At 39.9% G+C, this 24891-nt stretch overlaps 1 protein-coding gene across 1 annotated transcript in view; it reads right to left on the bottom strand.

Moving 5' to 3' along the window:
• Positions 1–613: 613 nt before the first annotated feature.
• PKHD1 (PKHD1 ciliary IPT domain containing fibrocystin/polyductin) overlaps positions 614–24891 on the bottom strand; it is a 980909-nt gene continuing 956631 nt past the window's right edge. The window contains exon 65 of the mRNA XM_030198735.1: positions 614–1476. Coding sequence (XP_030054595.1) covers positions 980–1476 — 497 coding nt within the window. The 3' untranslated portion in view covers positions 614–979. The remainder of the gene's footprint in view (positions 1477–24891) is intronic.

Here is a 24891-nt window from a genome sequence, read left to right as displayed (position 1 = left end):
AGCTTGATTTAGATAGAATATCTCAATTCCTACTAACCAGGTTTCAGTGAGAAATAGAATACCCAGGTGATGGTAAAGGGCCAAGTCTCAAAAAAGACAGCACTTATTCCTTAGGAAATGCACATTAAACAGTTGTATGTTCAATGATTATGTATGTGCAAAACCTGTTGTGAGGGGAGAGGGCTGAGGTAAAGAGGTAGATATTTTAAGAAGCAATCTTACTTGATTTATCTCAGGCTGAGAGGAAGACTACAAAGGAGCATTCCTGTGTCCCCATAATATTGGGATAATACATGAAAAACAGCTATCCAGTACAGTAGGAACCTTAGTGGAATAAGAGGTTTCATGGAGGGACCCTCAGGAGGCATATGAAGGAGCAGATGTTGGCTTGCAGAGAGGCATCTTCTCTGATTGGTCAGCTTCATCCCTCATGAATGGCAACGAGTCTTTTCTCCCTCTCTGTAAAAGAATATGTTGATTGCTTATCATGGCTGACCCCTTTGGTCCCTGAAAGATGCAGTTTGAATGCTACATGTTGAAATAACGGGGCCATGGTGATGTAGATTTTCAAATACAAATAGTAACATTTATTTATTTACAAATATATGAAGGCATGGTTTATAGTAATACAATGGAAAGCAAAGTTTATGTAATACAAATAACACATCTTCATATTTTATTCATTGCAGCACCTATAATAGTTTGCATGTTTCTTATATGATTCGCCCATAAAAAAGAAAGAATTCAATCCTTGATTATTTCAGGTCTTTTGTGATAGATCAATTTGTCTCATTATATACTAAATCAAATTTATGTTTATTTCCTAGACAATACGTTTTTCATTATATTTGTGACTGCAATGTAAAATTAATGAAAACTTGTTAAAGTCCACACTGAGTTCAAATCCTTTGTTTCTAACTTTTAAAAAAAATATACTATCAGTATTAGTTGAGAGCAATACGCCTCTGTGTGCTCTATTTTAACACTCGGACATCTCTTCTCCATTTAGCTGCAGGTGTTTCTGGAGTGTCCCACATTCTAATGCATGGAAGAAAATCTCTGGTTCCACCTCAGGAATCTTCTGAGCCTGATTCCACACTTCACCAGTTCCCTCACAAATCACTTGGCACTTCAGCATTTTCTTCTCATTCATCATACTCTTATGCAGTGGATTTCCTTCTCCCTTGTTTGCATGTTTATGTCTGGACAATGACTGGGGTTCTCTGCAACTATCAAGATCTTTGGCATCAGGTTGCTTGGGCTGGAAAGACTCTGAAGCACAACTCTTTCCACGTAACCAAAGACCTCTATCATTCTTTAGAGGCGATGATTTGTTTTTCCTTTTACCCTTGTGTTGTCCAAGAGAATCACTCCATGAATTGCTATGTTTAATCCTAGTCTCAGGACTGCATGTCTTCTGGTGCAATTTATTTAATCCAACTGCAATGTTTTCTGACTTGGTCCTTATTTTCATATCTATAAAAATAAAACAAATAACATGTGTTTCACATTAAGAACTGATTTTGCTTTATTTCTCTTTTATCATCTAATCTCTTCTGGGGGCTTATCTATTTAAAAGGTGGAAGACATCAACTATATATTATGACAGAATTACTTAGACCTGAGGGCCTGGTTTGTCATGGACTTTATAGCAAATTATAAAAATATAAGAAATGCCATGTTAGGTGAGACCAAATGCCCACTGAGCTCAGCATAGTATGTCCAATAATGGAGATCCTTAAGTACAGAGGAGTGGCAACTATTGAGTAAGCTGTTTTATTTGGTGTGAAAAAAAAGAAAGAAAAGGTAAAAAAAAAATGAGGTAATGGTAGGAAGTGAGCATGGTACACACAGCACTTACATGGTCTTCAATGGAACCCCCTGCCCAAATGCCCTGGGCAGCCAGTAAAGAACTTAAGCATTTCATGTTGAGCTGGTGCTGGGGTCTAAGTCTCGCAAAAAGAGCTGCAATCCTACAGCTCATACTATGAGACTTCAAACCCCATGCCAACCATGAAATGAAGCACTTTCCAGCCCCAGAATCTTGATATAGTGTAGTGAAATGTTTAAGCATTTAAACATTTCACTACACTATATATCAAGATTCTGGGGCTGGAAAGGCCCTGAAGCACAACTCTTTCAATGTAAATGAAGCCCTGCGCCATCCTTTAGAGACAAATATTTGTCTTTTCTTTTATTCTTGTGTTGTCCATGAATTGCTCTGCTGCATAGGGAATGGAGTGATGAAGACTAGGATCCAGAGGCAACATGTCAGCATTGCTAGAGGTCTCCAAAATCCTGAGTGGTTTAGAATGGGTAAAAGTGAATATTTTTTTTACTCTTTCAAAAGGTACAAAGATAGGGGTTGCTCAATGAAGTTGCATGGAAATACTTTTAAAACAAATAGTAGGAAATACTTTTTCACTCAAAGAATAGTTAAGCTCTGGAACTCCTTCCCAGAGGATATGGTAACAACTGTTAGTGTATCTGGGTTTATAAAGATTTGGACAAGTTCCTAGAGGAAAAGTCCATAGTCTGTAATTGAGATGGACATGAGGGAAGCCACTGCTTGCCCTGGGATCAGTAGCATGGAATGTTGCTACTATTCGGGTTACTGCCGGGTACTTGGTATGGCTATTCTTATGTTCTTAAATACAGTGTGGGCCACGCTCACCTCCTCCCTGTACTAACACTATAAAAATGAGTTTTATGCCCCAAGGGAAGGAAGAAAGAGGCTACATGTTCCCTAAACCCTTCTTTGTACTCCTACCCCGGTCACCTCCCCAGGCTCCCTCCATTGCACTGTACCATCCCTCCCAGCAAATCTTCCTCATATGCCTTCCATGGATCCACTCTATTGCATCCTTACCCTTTCCAGCATACCTACCCCCAGGGATACCTCCCCAGGCTTTCCTCCACTGAACCCACACTATTCCTAGCAGACCAACCCTAGTGACCTCCCCAGGCTCCCCTCCACTGCGCTCCACTGAACCCACTGCCTTCCTGGCAGACCTAATCTAGATACCTCCCCAGTCCCACTCCATTTTACCCTCCCAAACTTAGATTGTGAGCAAACTAGGGACAAAGAAAATACCTGCATATAACATATAAACTGCTTTGGTTGTACACCAGAGAAGCGGTATATCAAATCCATGACCCTTTACATTTTTTCTATTCTCTGTTGGTCACTCCCAGAAATCAGAGATGATCATCCCCCAAGTTTATTAGCTAATAACTATAAATGTACCATACTTCAGAAACTTGGCTATAGTAATAGTCTTGACTATTCATTGGCAACAAATTCCATAACTTTAATTGTGCATTGACTGAAGAAATATTCTTTATTGTTAGAATTATTTGAAATGGAGTGGACGAGTAGCATAATAGTTAGTGTAGCAGGCTTTGATCCTGGATTCAATTCCCACTACAACTCCTTGTGACCTTGGGCAAGCCACTTAACCCTCCATTGCCCCAGGTACAAAAACAGAGATTGTGAGCTCTCTAGGGACAGAGAAAGCACCTGCATATGTGTACAGTGCTGTGTGCATCTAGTAGCACTATAGAAATGATCAGTGGTAATAAGTTCCATATCACTCATGATGTTACAAACTTCTGTCATATCTTTTTAATTCAGTCTTCTTCAAGATGAAGAGCTCTAACTGGGTCAGCCTTTCTTCATGAGGGAGCAACTCTATCTCTTGTACAATGTTTCTGTCCTTCTCTGTATGTTTTCTACTTTTACTATCATTTGTGAGATGAGGTGATAGATCTTCACAAAATACTTAAGGTGTGATCACCCCACAGATCCAAAGGCATGATAGTCACAGCTTTATTTTCTGAATATTTTCTAACATTTGAAAGCAATTTTCAAGAGTCCATTTCCTGAACAGTAAATGCTTAAGTAGAATCCAGTATTGTGAACACATGGAGGGTAAGTTTAAAATGGGATTTAGACAAAAAAGGCACATAGATGCTTATGCTGTACCTATTTGATATACTAACATATGTGTCTTAGTATTGTTCCAGCATTTGGTAATGAAACCCACATGGGAACCCACACTGGACTTAGGGCCTTATTCTATAAAGTTTATGCTCCTAAATTTATGCTCCTAAATTACGATCTTAATCTGTTTTAGAGCCTAGATTATGCTTGTAACTTAGAAGCATAAATTTAGGAGCATAAATTATGCTAAACATTTTAGGAGGATAAATTATGCTCATAAATTTAGGAGCATAAATTTTAGGAGTGTAAATTTAGGAGAATAACCTTTATAGAGGTTATTTACAAAGGCCCGTAGGCACCTACGCATGTCCAACACGCGCCAATTTGGAACTACCGCCCGGCTACCGCATGCCCCGGGCGATAATTCCATTTTTTACGTGCATCCTATATGTGCGCCTAAAAAAGTTTTTATTTTCTGCCGTGCGGTGCTAACCGGGCAGTAATTGGCAGTGTATGCATGAGACCTTACCGCTAAGTCAATGGGTGGCAGTAAAGTCTCAGGCCCAAAATGGAGGAGTGGCAATTTTTAGTTTGTCACATGTCCATTTTCAGCACCCCCAAAAAAGGCCTTTTTTTACAGGTGCACTAAAAATGGAACTGTGTGCATCCAAAACACTCACCTGCACTAGCACAGACCATTTTTTGGCGTGCCTTAGTGAAAGGACCCCTTAGTGTTTACAAATGGAAGAGTGTTTCTGATGTTATAGTGGGTGATTATCTGGAATCCACAGATTACCAGATGGTGTGGTTTAATATTAAAACAGATGTGGAGAGGGTTCATTCAAAAGTGAAGATTCTGGACATTAAAAAAAAAACTAACTTTGCTCAGATGGGGAATTACCTCAAGGTTATGTTAGCTAGAAGGGAACATCTGGAAGAAATAGGAAAGCAGTGGGCAAAACTGAAAAGAGCTATTGTAAGGACAACAAACCTTTTTGTAAAGAAACTAAATAAAAGTATGAGGAAAAGAAGACCACTTTGGTTCTACAAATTAGTTAACTGAAAAGGTAAGGAAAAAGAGGTTAGGCTTTATAAACTACAGAAATCACAGAAAGAGGAAGACAGGTGACAATATCTAGTAAAGCTGGTAAAGTAGTCAAGAAAGGGTAAAATGGGAGGACAAGACACTTTTTAGATATGTTAGTGAAAGGAGGAACTGCAAAAGTGGCATTGCGAGACTCAAAGGTAAAGGGGAGAAATATGTAGCAGCTGATAAAGCAGAATTGCTTAACAAATATTTCTGTTCTGTGTTCACAGCTGGAGCAGGACCGCAAAAGACAAACACAAATAGGACTGTATTCGCGAGGAGCTAGCTAAATTAAAGGTGGAGAAATCGATGGGGCCGGATGGTGTACATCCAAGGGTACTAAAAGAACTTAGGGAAGCTCTGGTGGCTCCACTGGCTGACTTTTTCAATAGAATGAACCCAGAGGACTGGAGAAGGGCAGATGTGGTCCCTCTCAACAAAAGCAGAAGTAAGCAAGAGGTTGGGACCTACAGGCTGGTAACTAGTAAGTAAATTAATGGATAAACTTTTAAAACAGATAATAGTGAAGTTTCTGCAATCTAATGGATTGCAGGACCCAAGGCAGCATGTTTCACTAGAGACAGGTCTTGTCAGACAAATCTGATTAATTTCTTTGACTGGGAGACCAGAAAGTTGGAACAAAGGGAAAGCGTTAGATGTGGTATACTTAGATTTTAGCAAAGCCTTTGACTCAGTTCCATATAGATGACAAATAAACTGAGTGCCCTCTATACGGGCCCTAAACTGACTGACTGGATTAGGTGTTGAGTAGAAGGCAATAGAGGGGTACTGATAAATGGAGCTCATTCTGAGGAAAGGAATGTTATCAGTGGTGTGCCACAAGGTTCGGTTCCTGAGCTGTTTTTTTTACAACATTTTTGTAAGTGATATTGCTGAAAGGCTGTCTGATATGGTTTTCCTCTTTGTGGGTGATACCAAAATCTGCAATAGGGTAGACACCCCTGATGGTGTGGATAACATGAGAGAGGACTTAGCGAAGTTTGAAGAATGGTTCAGAATTTGTCAGCTAAGATTTAATGCTAAAAAATGCAGGGTCATGCATTTGGGCTGCATAAAAAAACCAGGAGAATGATACAGTTTAGGGGGCAAATAATTTTTGTGCATGAAAGAGGAGTGGGCCTTGGGTGAGACTGTATGTGATCATTTTAAGATGGCCAAACAGGTAGAAAAGGCAATGGCTAAAGGGTGCATAGGGAGAGGAATGACCAGTGGAAAAAAGATGTGATTATGTCTCTGTATAAGACTCTGGTGAGATCTCATGTAGAAAATTGTGTATAATTCTGGAGTCAGTCCAAAGGGTGGCTACTATAATGGCCAGTGGTCTTTGTTATAAAGCATATAGGAACAGATTTCAAGATCTCAATATGTATATTTAGGAAGAAAGGCGAGAGAGGGGAGATATGACACAGATGTTTAACTACCCACGTGGCATAAATGCACAGGAGGCAAGTCTCTTTCAACTGAAAGGAAGCTCTGGAATGAGGGGGCATTGGATGAAGGGGAAAGGGGACAGACTCAGAAGTAACCTGAAGAAATAATACTTCATGTGAATTTGTGGATGGGCCTTCCGATGGAGGTGGTGGAGACATAAACTCTATCTGAATTCAAGAAAGCTTGGGACAAGTATATAGGTTCTTTAGGGGAGAGGAAGGAATGGTAACTGGCATGGATAAGCAGACTGGATAGGCCACACGGTCTTTATCTGGTTTCATTTTTCTCTGTTTCTATATTGATACCAAAAGCACTCACACGTAGTTACTCCAGCTCTGAGGCAGAAGTAATTTGTATGTGTATATACCAATACAAATCAGCACATACCTATGCATTTTAGAAAATAGATGCATGTGTTAATCCTACCCCTGATCCACCCATTGTCCTTCCCCTGTGAATACATGTGAAAGATGTAAAAGCACTTGCTTTAACATGCATGTATCCTTGGGCTAGTTTATAAGCACTGTCTTGACCATGTAAAGCACTGTTTAGCACTTATAAAATTACCCTCCTCCCCAATAGGGGCAATTTTAAGACTGCCCACCTTGCGTTACAGATATATATATATATATATAGTTTTTTTTTTATCTATGATGTTTGTCCCAATTCTCAAAGTGGAATTGTGGACTAAATGGTACCGAAGAATTGGTGCAGATAAAAATTAGTGCTGTTATTCTATAAACAGTGCTCAGAGTTGGTCGCCATATATAGAATAGTGCTTGTTGTGAGGATTTACACAACTGAAAACTGGTATAATTTCTTATGCCTAAATTATGCACGGATCTCCCTTGTTCCGTAACACTGAACACAAATTAAAGGTACACCCCTGATCTGCTCATGCTCCTCCCATGGCTGTGCCCCCTTTTGGATCTGCATATAAAATTTACGCATGATCCCAGCGTCTAATAATGCACAGATAAATTTTAATTAATGCCAATTAGTGCAGATAATTGATAATTAGTGTCCAATTATTTGCATTCATTGGCTCATTTGTCAATTAAATTGCATACATAAATTGGGTGAGTGCCCAAATTTATACATGCAATTTTGAGTGCCATATATAGAATTAGGGTGTATATGCATATTTTCACTTTGAAAACTGCTGTGGACATTTGTGTCTGCTTTTCTGGAGGGTATAATTTTTTTTCTATAGGAAATACTGCATGTGAATTTGAAAATGCAATTTACATGCAGTAATTTCCTCCCCAATCTAAATGCATTGCTGGGTACACTGCCACCTTCTAATGCTTCTAAAAATACATCTATTCTAGGACCCTGTGTGAATTTTCAGCCAGACGTTACCTTATAGTTAGGCATTATTTATCCCCATGGCCATCATTTTATTCTTGTCCACATTAGATTCATCTACAAGGCAAGCTTCCCAGCCTTGCAAAATCCTCAATCTGCTTGTGTTTTAACTACTTTCAATAATTCTTTATCATGTACAGATTTAATCATAAAATTCATTGCTTCCCTTCCCAGATCATTAATGAATATGTTAAACAACATTGGTCCCAGAACTAATTTATGGGATCTTCCACTATTCATCTGTCTTCAGCGAGAAATTCATCATTTAATCCTACTCACTTGGCGATCTTTTAACCAATTATTATTGTATATGCATTTATTTATTTTATTAAATATTTGTATGTTGCCTATCCTTCTTCTAAGTTGCTAACAAAAAGCACAGCCTCCTCCTCTCCCATGACTTTTTAATTTCTTCAGGAGTCTCTTGTGATATTTTATTAAATGCATTCTGGTTTACTCTTATCCATATTTCCACCTTTAAAAACATCAATAGAATAATAAGACATCACTTTCTTTTGCTAAATCCATGCTGCCTCTTCCCCATTAAGCCATAATATGCTCTGTATTTTGTTCTTAACAATAGCTTGTACCATTTTATTTGCAACAAATTTAGGGCCACTGACTTCCTCCCATTCTGTGTCTCTATGAAATATCATTTGATCAATCAGACCATGTCTTTATTAGTATCCTTTTTTTTCAAATACTGTCATGTTGCTATGCAAACAGCAAGTTAATGAATCCATATTGATTTTTTAAATGCTGAAAAATAATCTACCAATCTGGTGACTCTAATTCTCATAGCTGTTGATGGCATTTTGATTTACTCTTTAGGACTACAGGGAAAAATATTGAAGGCCTTTGATTTTTTTTTATGTGGCCTAGGCTTAAAAAGTGCTATTTTGCAGATGTCTCTTTATCCTCTGAGTTTGTATCAAAGACTTAACAGGATAGACGTGATGGTAAACCCTCACTAGATCTGTATATAATATATAAACCACTTTGGTTGTACCATAGAAAGGTGGTATATCAGATGCATTATCCTCACCTGTAAAGATCTGTGAGATCTTAGATTTAACTGTAAAACTAACAACAGGGCCATAACAAAAATATACTAGCTTTGAAATTTCTCTCTTAAAGCATGCAATACTTTAAAATAATAATAAACTAATATGCAGCACTCTAAGGGGCTGATGCACAAAGCTTACCAGGCTTGCAGCGTTTGCTTTAGGCCAGATGTAGCAATCGTTATTTAGCGTCTAATGCACAAAGGGGTTCTGTGTTCCTTTTACCATTTGCCATAGCAGCTACCTATAACCCTATGCAAATGTATTACAATAAGCTCATCTGTATTAAAAAGAGCGTTCTTTGTGATTCAGTGAAAGGACCTTTATTGTGCTAATTTTTCCAGCAGGTCTGGACCTGTCCTGTGATCCAACAATATGAAATGATGAGGGGAGAGGAGAGGGCAAATTGGGATTCCTGGAAACGAGGTGAAATAATTATTGTAATCTGAAGTTTGTTCTACAAAGGAGCATAAGTTCCAGGTTAATGGAGTGACATGCGACAAGAAACACTATGCATCACTCGTGTTGATGTTGATTGAAATGTTCTGAAAAGTTGGAAATAAAGAACAGTTAAAAAAAAAACGATGAAGAGGAAGAAGATAGAGGGAACGTATCTAATGAATGTAACAGTACCTTGTTACCTTCTTTTGCTCCATTATAACACTGTGATGTTCCTGAAACTAGAACTGAGGTGGAAGAAAAAGCATTGAAAGTGGAACAAAAAGATATGAAGGTACCCAAAGAGAAAAGACCACCCCCAAATCACTAATGTTGAAACTCATACCAGGAAACTGTTGCTACGAGGGGATTCCATTATCAGAGGCATTAACTTTGAAACATAGTTCAAGAGGCCATGCAAAGTGAAATGCCTTCCAGGCTCTTCAGCCACCAGGAGTACCAAGCAAATAATCTCTATAATCAGAGAAAAAACTAAGGAGTCAAACACTGATGTTGTTTTCCACCTGGGAACAAATGACTTGTCCAGTAATACCCCACTTGCCACGCAGAGCGCTTTTCAGGAGCTGGGAGAAGGGTTAAAACCTTTGATACATACAATAGCTTTCTCTGAAGTATTACCTACCTTTGGAAAGGGAGAGAAAAGATTGCAAAGTACTGAGAATTTCAATAGCTGGCTCAAAGCCTGGTGTCACCAAGAAAGATTTAGGTACATAGGAGGATGGGGCAATACATGGAAAAACAAAAGACTATACTGTAACGATGGGCTGCATCTCACTGTGGCAGGAAAAAAAAAATCCTTGGGGATAAATTCAGACAATATATTTCTAGGCATATAAACTAGAAGGCGGGGGTGGCATATGGAGGCAGTTCACTTCAAGTGGTCAACCCCAGCTAAAGCTAAAGACAAGATGAGTCAGTAGAAAAGAAAGCAATGAAAACAACAATCTTAGCAAATCACTTCTTACCAACACAGCAGGAAGTGAGACTAAACAAGAAACTAAACAGAAGATAAAAATTCCACTGAAATGTAGATGGAAAGTGATGACCACAAATGCTCACAGTCTAAGCAATAAAGTTCATGACCTTCAAGCCCTGATGTTGGAGGCAGACTTAGATGTTCTTGCAATCACAGAGACATGGCTCAATGGTGCAAACATACCAGGCTATAATCTATTTAGGAAGGATAGAGATGGTCGTAAAGGTGGAGGAATAGCTCTTTATGTGAGAAATGATATCGCAGCGACTGAAATGACAGGGACCTGGGGAAAGGAAGAAGCGATATGGATCACCTTAAAAAGAGATGATAGAACCTTTGTCCACATGGGTGTTGTCTACAGACCTCCAATACAATTGGAGAAACTAGATAAAGATCTGATCACAGATATTCAAAAGTTGGAAAAGAAGAGAGAGGTGCTGTTGCTGGGAGATTTCAATCTGCCGGATGTAGATTAGAAGGTTCCATCTGCGGAATCAGAAAGAAGTAGAGAGATTGTGGATGCTTTCCAAAGTGCTCTGCTCAGACAAATGGTGACGGAGCCCACGAGGGAGAGAGCAATGCTGGATCTGGTGCTCACAAATGGGGATAGCGTGTCAAATGTCCCAGTGGGTGTCCACCTGGGCAGCAGTGATCATCAAACAGTTTGGTTTGATATGACAGCTGAAGTGGAGGGCGGCCACTCAAAACTCAAAGTCCTGGATTTCAAGCATGTCAACTTTAGTAAAATTAGGGAATACCTGAGGAAGGAGCTGATGGGCTGGGAGGGTGTATGAGAAGTGGAAGGACAGTGGTCCAGGCTGAAAGAAGCTATAAATATGGCCGCAAACCTTTATGTAAGGAGAGTAAATAAAAGCAAGAGAAAAAGGAAACCGATATGGTTCTCCAAGCAAGTGCCTGAGAAAATAAAGGCTAAAGAGTTGGCATTCCTGAAATACAGAAAAACTCAAGAAGAGGAACGTGGAGAGAAATGCCGGATGAAACTGAAAGAAGCCAAGACAGAGATACGTCTGGCGAAAGCACAAGTGGAAGAACAAATGGCTAGAAATGTAATGAGGGGTGACAAAAATTTCTTCAGGTATATTAGTGAAAGGAGGAAGACTAAAAAGGGAATTGTGAGACTGAAAGATGCTGCGAACCGCTATGTGGATAATGATGAAGAAAAAGCAAATTTGCTAAATAGATACTTTTGTTCTGTTTTCACAGAAGAAAATCCTGGAGAAGGACTGCGATTGACTGGAAAAAGTAGAAATGAAAATGTGGATATAGCACCGTTCATGGAAGAGAGTGTGTTTGAACGACTTGAAAAGCTAAAGGTGGACAAAGCCATGGGACCAGACGGGATCCACCCCAGGATATTGAGGGAGCACAGAGAGGTTTCTGGCGGGTCCTCTTAAAGATTTGTTTAATAAATCCTTGGAGAAGGGAGAGGTTCCGTGGGATTGGAGAACAGCGGATGTGGTCCGTCTTCACAAAAGTGGTGATAGGGAAGAAGCTGGAAACTACAGGCTGGTAAGCCTCACTTCGGTTATTGGAAAAGTAATGGAAGTGTGTAGTTAGACTCTGGAGCTCGTTGCCGGAGAATGTAGTGACAGCAGCTGACCTTACAGAATTTAAAGGGGGTTTGTAAGCTCTTTGAGCAGGGACTGTCTTTCTTCTATGTTTGTACAGCGCTGCGTATGCCTTGTAGCGCTATAGAAATGCTAAATAGTAGTAGTAGTAGTAGTAGGGTTTGGACGGATTCCTGAGGGAAAAGTCCATTGAACATTATTAATTTTTTTTTTTTTTTTTTGGGGGGGGGGGGGGGGTTGCCGGGTTTTTGAAGCCTGGATTGGCCGCTGTCAGAGACAGGATGCTGGGCTTGATGGACCCTTGGTCTTTCCCAGTATGGCGGTGCTTATGTACTTATGTAAGATAGTGAATTTCCTGGAAGCCAATATGTTGCAAGATCCGAGACAACATGGTTTTACCAAAGGTAAATCGTGCCAAATGAATCTCATTTAATTCTTTGACTGGGTGACTGGAGAATTGAATCATGGACGTGCTATAGATGTAATCTACTTAGATTTCAGCAAAACATTTGACACGGTTCCACACAGGAGGCTCTTGAATAAACTTGACAGGCTGAAGATAGGACCCAATGTGGTGAACTTGATTAGGAACTGGTTGACGGACAGACGCCAGAGGGTGGTGGTTAATGGAATTCGCTTGGATGAGGGAAAGGTGAGTAGTGGAGTGCCTCAGGCATTGGTGCTGGGGCCGATTCTGTTCAATATATTTGTGAGTGCCATTGCTGAAAGGTTAGAAGGTAAAGTTTGCCTTTTTACGGATGATACTAAGATTTGTAACAGAGCGGACACCCGGGAGGGAGAGGAAAACATGAAAAAGGATCTGCAGAAGCTAGAAGAATGGTCTAAGGTTTGGCAATTAAAATTCAATGCAAAGAAATGCAAAGTGATGCACTTAGGGTGTAGAAATCCACGGGCGATGTATGTGTTAGGCGGTGAGAGTCTGATATGTACATACGGGGGGAGGGATCTTGGGGTGATAGTATCTGAGGATCTGAAGGTGACGAAACAGTGTGACAAGGCGGTGGCCGTAGCTAGAAGGTTGCTAGGCTGTATAGAGAGAGGTGTGACCAGCAGAAGAAAGGAGATCTTGATGCCCCTGTATAAGTCGTTGGTGAGGCCCCACCTGGAGTATTGTGTTCAGTTTTGGAGGCCGTATCTCGCTAAGGATGTAAAAAGACTGGAAGCAAAAGAAAAAGTACAAAAATGGTATGGGATTTGCATTGCAAACCGTATGAGGAGAGACTTGCTGACCTGAACATGTATACCTTGGAGGAAAGGAGAATCAGGGGTGATATGATACAGACGTTCAAATATTTGAAAGGTATTAATCTGCAAACAAACCTTTTCCATAGATGGGAAGGCGGTAGAACTAGAGGACATGAAATGAGATTGAAGGGGGGCAGACTAAAGAAAAATGTCAGGAAGTATTTTTTCACGGAGAGAGTGGTGGATACTTGGAATGCCCTCACATGGGAGGTAGTGGAGATGAAAATGGTAACAGAATTCAAAAATGCGTGGGATAAACATAAAGGAATCCTGTTCAGAAGGAAGGGATCCTCAGAAGCATGGTGGAGATTGGGTAGCAGAGCCAGTGGTGGGAGGCGGGGCTGGTGGTTAGGAGGCGGGGCTAGTGTTGGGAAGACTTCTACGGTCTGTGCCCTGAAAATGGCAGATACAAATCAAGGTCAGGTATACACATAAAGTAGCACATATGAGTTTATCTTGTTGGGCAGACTGGATGGACCGTACAGGTCTTTCTCTGCCATCATCTACGATGTTACTATGAAGAAAACTAATGCATGAAAATTGGGATAAGCTATGTAGCTGAAAGCTCAAGCTGTCAAATTGTCCCCTCATCTTCTATAGAGCAACTGCAGGCAGGTAGAAAATTGAGTTTTTTGAGTTTCCTTCAGTTCCTCCATACTGCCCATCATTCTGGCCCTGTATGAGAAAATGGCTTCCTCTCTCTATAAATGAGCAAATAAGACTTTTCTGGGAGCATAATAGGTCTTTTTCACTTTATAGAAAAAACATTCCCCACTAGCCCACTGGCAGAGCATGCAGCAGCAATTCTTAGGCATGCACAGAATATGGACTCTTACCAGGAGACTTCTGCACTTGTGCTAGGCTCTTTTCCTTGCAGAATTTCCATGCATCTCATTTGCATGTGATTCCCTTTGTGCTTCGGTCATTGTTTACGAATCGGTAAGTTCACCCACGACTGCCATATTTAATGCTGACGTTTGTGCATCGGCCCCTCAGAGATAGATGTTATTCTCTTAAGATATTAATATACTTCTATGAGAAACACATATGCATTCTGAATTTTTCATCAAGATATTAATATACCTCTATGAGAAACACATATGCATTCTGAATTTTTCATCTGAACCTACTTCTTGAAGACTAACAATGACTGGATTTTCTCTCTAGCAAAAATATCTCAATTTTTTTAGCATACTACTCCATTCAGCTGCATACCTATCAGCTTCACTACGTGAAGTTGTCTAATAAAAATGGTCACCTCCCACCGAAAGTTTATAGACAGAAGAAGTCAGCAGACACGCTATGTCAGTGCCAACATCAGACAGAATCAGTCTTTTTGATTTCAGACCTCCACAGGAAGCTTAGATCTCAGACAAATTAGATAAAAATAAATTTATAGCAGATATGTATCCTTAAGGCACACAGCTGAACACTCTGTTTGGAAGGCATATGCCAAGTATCAAAGCATATAAGTTGTAGCATTTCCTTTCACTATGCTTGAGTGATAAATAATTAAAATAAGCAGATGAAACACAGTTAGCTTCTTCCTACTGCTTATATAATTCCTAATCTTAAATTCAGCAGTAGAATTGTGGTCTCTTTTGGTTACCACCAGTCAACCAAGAGCCTGACTAAGAAATAGACTTAGGGCTAGATTCACTAAAGTGTGTTATCGTGCTTGTGAGTGCTAACCCCAGTAACATGCATTATTTGGAATTAGGTCCCACTGCATAAAAAGGGACCTCTGGTACATAACCCACATTAATGAATGTTAGCAAATAGTAGAAAATGGCACTCATTTTAGAAGTACTATTCATTCTTTAAATGTGGATATCCATTACATCCACGTCTAAAACCCCTAAATGTATAAAGTGACATTTCCTAAAAGGCTGGAGAAAAACGTGGATGAGGCAAAAATGTTGAAAATGGCCAGAGGCATGTCAGGGTATGACATGGGCAATGTAACATGTCTGACATGTATTAGCAACTCTGGGTAGCATATCGACGTGAAAGGAATATGAGAAAAATTGCAGGACTTACACTCCTATAAAGGACAAGCATGTGCCACCACAGCATGTCTTTAGGACTTCTTGCATTGTGAGTCAGACTGCAATCTCTGTTCACCCAATCTTGTCCATCTTTCACCCCTATTGCTTTCCCTATTTGCCACAATCCCTAAAATATACATGTAATATGAAAATGGGGGCATGAAAATGGAAGGGTCATTGGTGTAACGGAGGTATTCCTAAAATTTACACACATTATCAATTCTGGTCACTGTATCTCAAAAAAGATACAGCAGAATTAGAAAAGGTTCAAAGAAGAGCAACAAAAATGATAAAGGGGATGGAACTGCTCCCATAAGAGGAAAGGCTAAAGTACTTGTGATCTGGATTGACCACTGCTGGAAGCAGGATACTAGGCTAGATGGACCATTGGTCTAACCCAGTATGGCTATTCTTATGTTCTTATGTTATGAATAATGAGGACATGTGCCTAATGTACGCACATACATTTGCATCACGTTTCAAACTGTGAGTTTCTTCCCTCCTCAGGATCTCTGTCTTGGTCTTCAGTTGTTGGTAAGGGTAGAAAATAATCTATGAGGGTCATATAGTCACACAGGCAAACTCCCACCCCCAAGAGTACCCAATCTCTACCCTGCACAGCCTGATTCAAAATAGTAGGCTACCCGCACCCCCTGATAGCATCACCAAGTCCCTCATCACAACACTCCAACTCCCTGACACACATATTCCACCCCCTTCTGTACAATACTGCCCCTTCCTGCAAAACTCACCTACCCAAGTCCGACCCACTCCCATCCCCAAATCTTCCCCTGGGACACAATCGGGGATCGGCATTGATGGCAGTGGGGTCATGGGCAGCAACAATCCCTCTTTGCTGTCACCCAGGTCAGTGTAATCATTCAACATGGTGCCGATGACCCTAGCGGCAGTCTCACGGTATTACTGCTAGGGTGGGGGGGGGGTCATCTTTCCATATAAGATTTACTCCTACTAAGATTTTGTAGCAGAAGACTATAATGTTACCCAGATACAAGACACTCAGTCCAAAACTTCAAATAATAGACTAGTTTTACATCAAAATATCGAAAACCTAGAAAACCCCTGTTAGAAATTTGAACCTGAATTTTCCTGTTCCAAAGGAATGTTTTTATAGATTTCTAAAAGAGGTATGGAAATATCCAGAAAATGGATTGCCTCCTTTGAAAAAAATCAAAGTTTGCTTGAACAACCTTTGTTAGAGGTTTCATGAAATCACTTGGACGTTGAAAGGAAAAAATTAAGACCAGATTTACACTTTTGGTTACTTTTGTATTCCTTCAAGATAAAGAGGGCATATTGAAATAATATTTTCTGCTTTTTCTAGGTAATTTTCTTGGTGGGTGGATCCAAATTTTCCCTGATATCTCAAGATGGACACAAAAGAGAAGGAAAACGTTTCTAGAAATGACTGTGGAAGTGCTATCACTGGGTGTCCGTTTTAAATTGCTGTTTCCCTGTAAATATGATGTCTCCTTTAAGGATAGAACTTATCATTTCTGTTAATGACTAAAATGATTTAGGGAGGCTCTACTCTTTCTTATTCTTAATATTGTATTCATCCAGCTTTACCTGGTTTTCTTTGTACCTTGGATCCCCATATTTGTAGACTTAGGGCCCCCTTTTACCAAGCTGCAGCAAAAGGGGGCCTACGTTGGCGTTGGCATGTGTTTTTGACGTGCACCGAGGCCCCCTTTTACTACAGCTGGTAAAAGGATAGTCATTCTTTTCTGCAGGAAATGGCTGTGTGGCAAGTAAAGCACTTGCCGCATGGCGATTTCGGGGGGGGGGGGCCCTTACCACCACCCATTGAGGTGGTGGTAAGGGCTCCCACGCTAACCTGGCGGCAACCGGGCAGCATGTGGCACTGTCCGATTACCGCAGGGTACACCCTGGCAATACAAAAATGAGTATATTTTTGTAGCACCGGATATGACAGTGCACTGGGGGTGGGGCTACTGCAGTAGCCTGGCAGTACTTACTGTTTAGCAAGTGTTAAGCCCACATTGGGTTTACCTCCTCTTTGTAAAAGGAGCCCTTAATGTCTAGATTTATATTATTTGTTTCCTATATGTTATTTTCTTTTGATAATTATGTTATTGTAATTTCTAGACTATATTTCTTCACAAACATGATTGTCTCCTTGTTACATTTCAAATCATAAACTAACATTAAAAAAATAGTCTTTATCAGCACTGACATCAGGCCCTCAAGGTCTATTATTTCTCTGGTCACCTCTGGAGCTCTTGTTAAAATTGGTGTTATATAGGCCACTCTCAGGAGCCACGCTTTCTTTTAATTAACCCTTTAGTGTCCAATGTTCCCATAATAAGCCATATGGGAACAGATTGATGGGAACATTGGATACTAAAGGGTTTTAAAGATAGGTTACAAATTACTAACAATAGAACTGCAATTTCATTTTCTAATTCTATCAGTATTATAAGGTGTATACCATCTGGTCCCGGTAATTTGCTGCTCTTTAGTTTTTCAATTTACCCTGTTACATCTTCCAGATTTATAGATATTTGTTGCAATTCCTCTGAGCCATCACTATTAAATATAATTTCTGTCATGGGTATTCCCCCCCCCCCCCCCCCACATCTTCTTCAGTGAAAACCGAAGCAAAAAATGAATTTAGCCCCGAGTGTTCCTTTAAGCCCTCAATCATCTAGTGGAGGAGTAGCCTAGTGGTTAGAGTGGTGAACTTTGGTCCTGGGAAACTGGGTTCCATTCCCACTGCAAGCACAGGCAGCACCTTGTGACTCTGGGCAAGTCACTTAACCCTCCATTGCTCCAGGTACAAATAAGTACCTGTATATAATATGTAAGCCGCATTGAACCTGCTATGAGTGGGAAAGTGCAGGGTACAAATGTAAAAAAAATAATAGCCCAATGTATTTTCTTACAAGCTTCTTGCTTCAAATGTACCTAAGCAATTTTTTATTATGTGTTTCTTCCTCTAAGGCAAACTTCTTTTTAAATACTTTCTTTGCCTTCATTATCACGGCTTTGCGTCTAACTTGCCATTCTTTATACTATTTCCTATTATCTTCATTTGGATCCTTTTCTATTTTCTGAAAGTTTTTTTTTTGTTGATGTTTTTTTTAGCTATAAAAGCTTCCTTCACCTTACTTTTTAACATGTTGGCTGTCATTTGACCTTCTTTATGTTTTTTTTTATGTAGTTTTTTTTTCCTAGTTCAGGGAGATGTTCTTTTGGCCTATGTAACACTGATTGACCACATGACAAAAGCAAAACTGTGGATAACTCAGAATAAGTTAGCCCTAAATTTTAACTTTTCAAGGGGTTCTTTTACTAAGGTGTGCTGAAAAATGGCCTGTGCTAGTGTAAGCGCGTGTTTTGGATGTATGCAGATCCATTTTTCAGTGCACCTGTTAAAAATGCTGTGTTTTAATTTTGGTCGAAAATGGACATGCGTCAAAATGAAAATTGGTGCACATTCACCCATAAGGGCTATGGTAATGGTGTAGAGTTGTGGGGAGTGGGTTTGGGGGGGATTTGGGGGGCTCAGCACCCAAGGGAAGGGAGCTATGCACCTGGGAGCTTTTTTTGTATTTTTTAAACATTTTTAGAAGTGCCCCCTAGGGTGCCCCGGTATGTGAGGGTCGACCAGTGCATTACAAATGGTGGCTCCTCCCACGACCAAATGCCTTGGATTTCGCCGGGTTTGAGATGGCCGGCATTTTTTTCCATTATCGCTGAAAAACAAAACCGGCAATCTCAAACCCGACGAACACTGGCATTTGGCCGGGCGAAACCGTATTATTGAAAAAAGAGATGGCCGGCCATCTTTTTCGATAATACGGTTCCAGCCAGCTGTTGCGCCGCCGCCAAAATACATCGCCAGCGATCTATTTTGCCTGCAACAGTCGATTATACCCCTCCAGGTTAAATGCCAGATGTTGTTGTTGTGATGTGATGTTGATCATTTCATGGTGACCCTATAGACTGTTGTCCTGAGCTTTGTTCAGCCTTCAGGTGGGTGGCAAATTTGTTTATTTATTGGGATTTATTAACTGACTCTATGAAGAGATTTATCTGAAGCAGTGTACAGCAGGCATATTTTAACATAAAACTCATTATTGATTATTGATTCAAGCAGGTTGAAATTGTATACTATTTCTATTACTTCTCCATCCAGGATGAATTATTGATTTTACCAGTTGTTAGAGTTATTGTCTTCTTCATGTTAAGGTACAGGCCCATTCTTAGATTATGTTTCTTGATCTTGATAAGCAGATGTTTCAGATCATCTTCACTTCTGCCAGTAAGTGGTAACATCAGTATAGCCAAGGTTTCTATTAATGAGTTTTCTATCAATTTTCACATCTTGGGTTTCTTCATATAGTTCTGCATCCCTGATGATTTGTCCTGTGTATTCTATAAATTGAACAGGTATGGAAAATATATGCAGCCTTGTCATTTACCTTTGCTGATTTAAACAATTCTGTTTCTCCTTGTTCTGTTTGAGCTGTTGCTTCTTGATCACTGTAAAGGTTGTGCAAGAGAACTATCAGGTGTTCTGGCTGGTAAACTCATATTTCTTAACGTGACCCAGAGTTTTTCCTAATCTATGCAGTCAAAGGCCTTGCTGTAGTCAATCAATCACACATAGATATTCTTCTGTCATTATTTTGTCTTTTCAAGGAGCAATCTCACAATCACCACAATGTCTCTTGCTCCTCGCCCTTTCTTGATACTTGCTTGAATTTCAGGCAGTTCTTGCTCCAGGAAGGTTGTAGTGTACATTGAATAATCTTGAATATAATCTCGTTAGTATATGGTATCACCTTATTTCAGAATTGGTATTAATACAGATCTTTTCCAGTCAGTTCACCACGATGTTATCTTCCAAATTTTCTGGTAGAGACTTGTAAGTAGTCTGAATGTCTACTCCTCCTCCTGTGTCACATGCTCAGTTGAATATCACACACCACATTGTCTTCTTCATAGTTCCAACTTTTTTGAACTCTTTGCCCCTTCCCTCTAGGTAGAGATTTTTTTCATAAAATTCAAGACTGCTCTCAAGACTCACTATTTTAGTCAGACTTTCCCAGGGTAGATATGTATGGATGTACATAGTAGTCCAGGCGGCTTCATCTGCATTCCTCTGCATTCCTCCTCTGCCTCTTCCTATCCTAGAAGTTGTATTCTATTACTCTCCTTCTCTGGACTCTGCTGTTTCCTTCCTCTCTTTTTCTTTCCTTTCATGAACTATAGCATTATTTTCTTTATTCATTAATTATTCTGTAAAACACTCTGCTTTGATCCCTGAGAAGGGCTATACAGAATATTACAATAAACATAAACAGCATCTGAGTGCTGTAATACTTCACTGGGAATGCCATCTGCACCTGGTGCTTTGCCCCTTGCAATTGTTTAGTCCTGACTTGGACACCTCTTTTTCACCCTTGAAACATTGCAGACTATGTTGCATTTTCCTAAAGACTCTGTGGTATTCCTGTAGAAGAAGCAAGAACACACTGACGACAATATGAAAGTACACCAAATCTGAGGACTCTATACACAGTTGTGCAAAAAAAAATGTACACTCCTTTACTGTGAAAATGCTGGCTTTACAAAGCAATCACTTGAACTCCAAGCAATTATATTCAGATACAGAAAACAATTTCCATGTCCATATCTAAATGATTGCATAAGCTTTTTTATACACCTTTGTAATTAGTATGTGCAGCACATTGTGCATGTGTATGCAATAAAATATTATGTTTCTAGTGCTCCCACAATCAACAGGAACAGAAACAAACCATTTCCAGAAGATTCTGAGGTTAGTGCTAAACTAAAGAGGAGAGGTATAGTGCTGGAGCTAGGAAAATGATCAGGTAAGCCTTTTAAACAGAATGTCCTCTGAGTGTAGTGGTTTGTCTGCACTTTCTTATTATTTATATTACTCTTCCTTGTGTCTTGCTTGTGTGCAAGTGTTTGGCTGTGTTGGCTTTTTGCCAGTCTCTGTCTGATCTATATTTATCACACAGTTTGAAAGAGAGGAGTGTGTGTACATATATGTAGACTCAATGGTGTATGCAGGTGGCTAGATGTTTGTCAGTATGACTGACCATGGCAGGAGAGAAAGTGGAGAAAATTGTTAGGAAGAAGATTAGACTGTAAGGGAAGAGGAATGAATAAAGGAGGTGGAGGGAAAAAAAAGGGTGAAGGAGAAAGAATTGGAGTAATGCTACAAAGTAGGCAAAGAAATAGGGTGGATGATGATCAGAGGACTGGGTGGATAATTAGGGAAAAGAGGTGGTAATAGGATTATGAGAGTAGCTTTCAGAGGAATAACAAGAGATATGATTAGGAAATGTCACAGTCCAGTGGGATGGATGAGATAACGGGAAGTCTTTTTAACAAACAATTATTGGCACTAATTAGATTTAATTGGCATTTAAGTGTGTATTACATATGATCTGAAAAAGGGGTGTGGAAGTAGGAGGGGTATGGGCAGAACGGAGGCATTCCTCATGAAAGACTCCTGAGAAAATGAAAGAGTCATTTTTCCTGTGTCAAATATAAGGATCCTTTATCAAGCCATGCTAAAAAGTGGCTGGCACTGCAATTAACGCGTGAATTTGTCATCCTCTATGGCCACTTTTTAGCATGGCAGAAATAAGCCTGACTTGGTATTTGTTTCAGTAATGACCTTGTGCTAATTTCATAACTGGCGCACGGCCATTCCTGCCTGAGCCCTCACCACCACCACCTATTCTAGTTGGCGGTAAGGGCTGACTTGCTAATCCTGTGGTAATCGGGCAGCACACGGTGATGGTCATGTGCTCCCGATTGCTACAGAGCATACCTACTCCCCACCCCTCACCCCAGTGCTAGGAAATAATATCTATTTTCTAGCGGGGGTATTGGTGTGCACTGATGATAGCACTATCGTGGGACACCTTAGCATGCTCCGTGGAGGTGCTGTTTTGCTGCGTGCTACCTGGGCAGTAGCCCTACCACCCTTTAGTAAAAGGACCCCATAGAATCTAGCCCTTGGTGCCTATCTTTAAGTAGGAATTTATAGAATGGCTTCACAACTTTATTTAAAAAAGCTTAGGGGGCCCTTTTACAAAGTGGTGGTAGGGCTACCACATGTGTAGCACATGCCAAATCATCATTACTGCCCAGTTAGCACACCCACCTGGCAGTAATTTTGAAGTTGGCGTGCACTGTTTTCCGTGGTAGAAAATATTTTCCTATTTTTCTACCGTGGAGGGTGTTACTGGCAGTAATTGGCAGCACAGCCACATTGGCGCATGCTGCATGAATTCCGCACATGTAGCATGTAAGCCCTTATCGCTAAGTCAATGGGTGGCGGTAAGGGCTCAAGCAATAAATAGCCATGTGCTACCTTAAATACTTGTGCACAGCCATTTACTGCCCCCTTTTAAAAAAGCCTTTTTTTCCTTTCAAGGTAAAAATGGACTAGCGTGCCCCAAAAACACATGCCCACACTACTGCAGGCCACTTTTGACCACGGCTTCGTAAAAGGACCTCTTAGCGCTTGATAACAGCATTATCATGGTCTAAGCTTTAATAAATAAGAGTCTGTATAAGCATCTACAATCTTATTACTTTTCCCTAAAATAATCATGCATGTTTCTCTTTTATTTGATGTACTCTTGAAAGATGCAAACCTAGATGTAAAAGCTTTCATTATTTGGCAAAAGCAGAAGGGTTGCTCCTATCTTCTGACTCTATATGGGACTCCAGGGCACATTCCAGACTCGTTTAATAATTTCCATTACAAGGAAGGAAAAGAAGATCGCATTTGTAAACAATAGCTTTAAATTAATGAGAACAAAAAGGCAGGTGCAGATGGTTTGGAAACCAAGTTATCTAAACTGGAGGGACATTTCATCATTTACCCCCAGAGTTGTTTAATTTGTCTTTAAGAACTGAATTTTTGCCAAACTGCTGGAAGCAAGCTCACATTAATCCTTTGTGTAAATCAGGAAAAAGTGATTAATTAAACCACCATCTCTTTTTTGTTTTTGTTAGTAATATCAAACATAAAAAAAGATCATATAACAACATAGGCAGTAGAATGGGGTGAGCCACAGGATCCATAGCCCTGGTGTGTTTGGTCATCTGACTTGCAATCTAATTTTGGTCTATGCAAATTTCTCTCCTATTGAGACTTAAAAATATGAATTGATTGGACTATTTGCAGATCGTAATAACTTTTCTTGAACCTTCATAAGTATTATTCAAAGATCTTTGAGGTCACACGCAGGGCAAACATTTTCAGTTTGGGGTTTTCCCAATTTTCAGGATATTTCATGGTTCATTTCAAAAATTTACTTCTATAAATATTTTGGAATGTGTGTTGAAACTTTTTGACATACATTAATTGACTTGGCACATGCTATAAGTTAATATATGTTAAATGAATTTTACAGTCACTAAGGGGCCTTTTACTATAGGGCACTTCCCCTAACATGGGGTTAACGTACGAGAACAGGCTACCTCAAAACATGTCAATGTGTTTTGTGTTATTTTACCTGTTAGCACATTATTTATTTTTATAAAATATTTTTGGAGGGGGTGTCATGCACAGAGAGTGAGTGTCCCCACGTTATCTAGCTAGCACATTATGATTAACGAGTGCTAACTGGGTAATACAGAGCTAGCGTGGAAGCAGCTGGCACCTCCTAAATAGGAGGCGGTAAGGTAAGTGCTTTTGTATTAAAGACCAGGTTCTATATATGGTGCCAAAAAGACTGTGCTTAGCACTATTCTATAAGCCTCACCTAAAGTTAGGTGAGGTTTATAGAATAAGTGTAGTGTCCACCCCTGTGACTAAAATTTAGGTGCAACCTGGTATAAATGCTCACACCTAACACAGATTGAGCATATTCTATAACAGTGCGTGTAATTTTTAGGAACACCCATAACCCACCCGTACCCCTCCTGTGCCCACACCCCTTTTGAAATCGGTGCATTAGAATTTACAAGCACCACTTTACAGAATAAGCTTAGAAAGTTGCATGTGTGCATCTTAATTAGTGCCAATTAGCACTGATAATTGCTTGTTATTGGCCAATTATTGGCACCAATTGACTTGTTAATAAATTAAGTTGCAGGTGCAACTTGGCCGCTCTGCCAAATTTGCATATGCAACTTTAGTCACCATAAATAGGCCTAATTGTATGCAGGTGCTGCCTGCATTACATAAGAACCTAAGCATTGTCATACTGGGACAGACCGAAGATCCATCAAGCCCAGCATCCTGTTTCCAACAGTGGCCAATCCAGATTAGAAGTACCTGGCAAGATTCCAAAACAGTACAATACATTTTATGCTGCTTGTCCTAGAAGTAAGAAGTGGATTTTCCCCCAAGTCCGTTTCAATAACGGTTTATGGACTTTTCTTTAAGGAAGTTATCCAAACCTTTCTTAAACCCCGCTAAGCTAACTGCTTTTACTAAAATCACTGGCAACAAAATCCAGAGTTTAATTAAACGTCGAGTGAAGAAATATTTTTTCTGATTCATTTTAAATTTACTACTTTCTAGCTTCATTTTGTGCCCCCTTTTTTGGGAAAGAGTAAACAAGCGATTCACATCTACTCGTTCCACTCCAT

Source organism: Microcaecilia unicolor, chromosome 3 (genome assembly GCF_901765095.1).
Source record: "Microcaecilia unicolor chromosome 3, aMicUni1.1, whole genome shotgun sequence".
Taxonomy (NCBI): Eukaryota; Metazoa; Chordata; class Amphibia; order Gymnophiona; family Siphonopidae; genus Microcaecilia; species Microcaecilia unicolor.
Note: the sequence above shows the minus strand (reverse complement) of the source record. Positions and strands in the feature narration are given on the sequence as shown.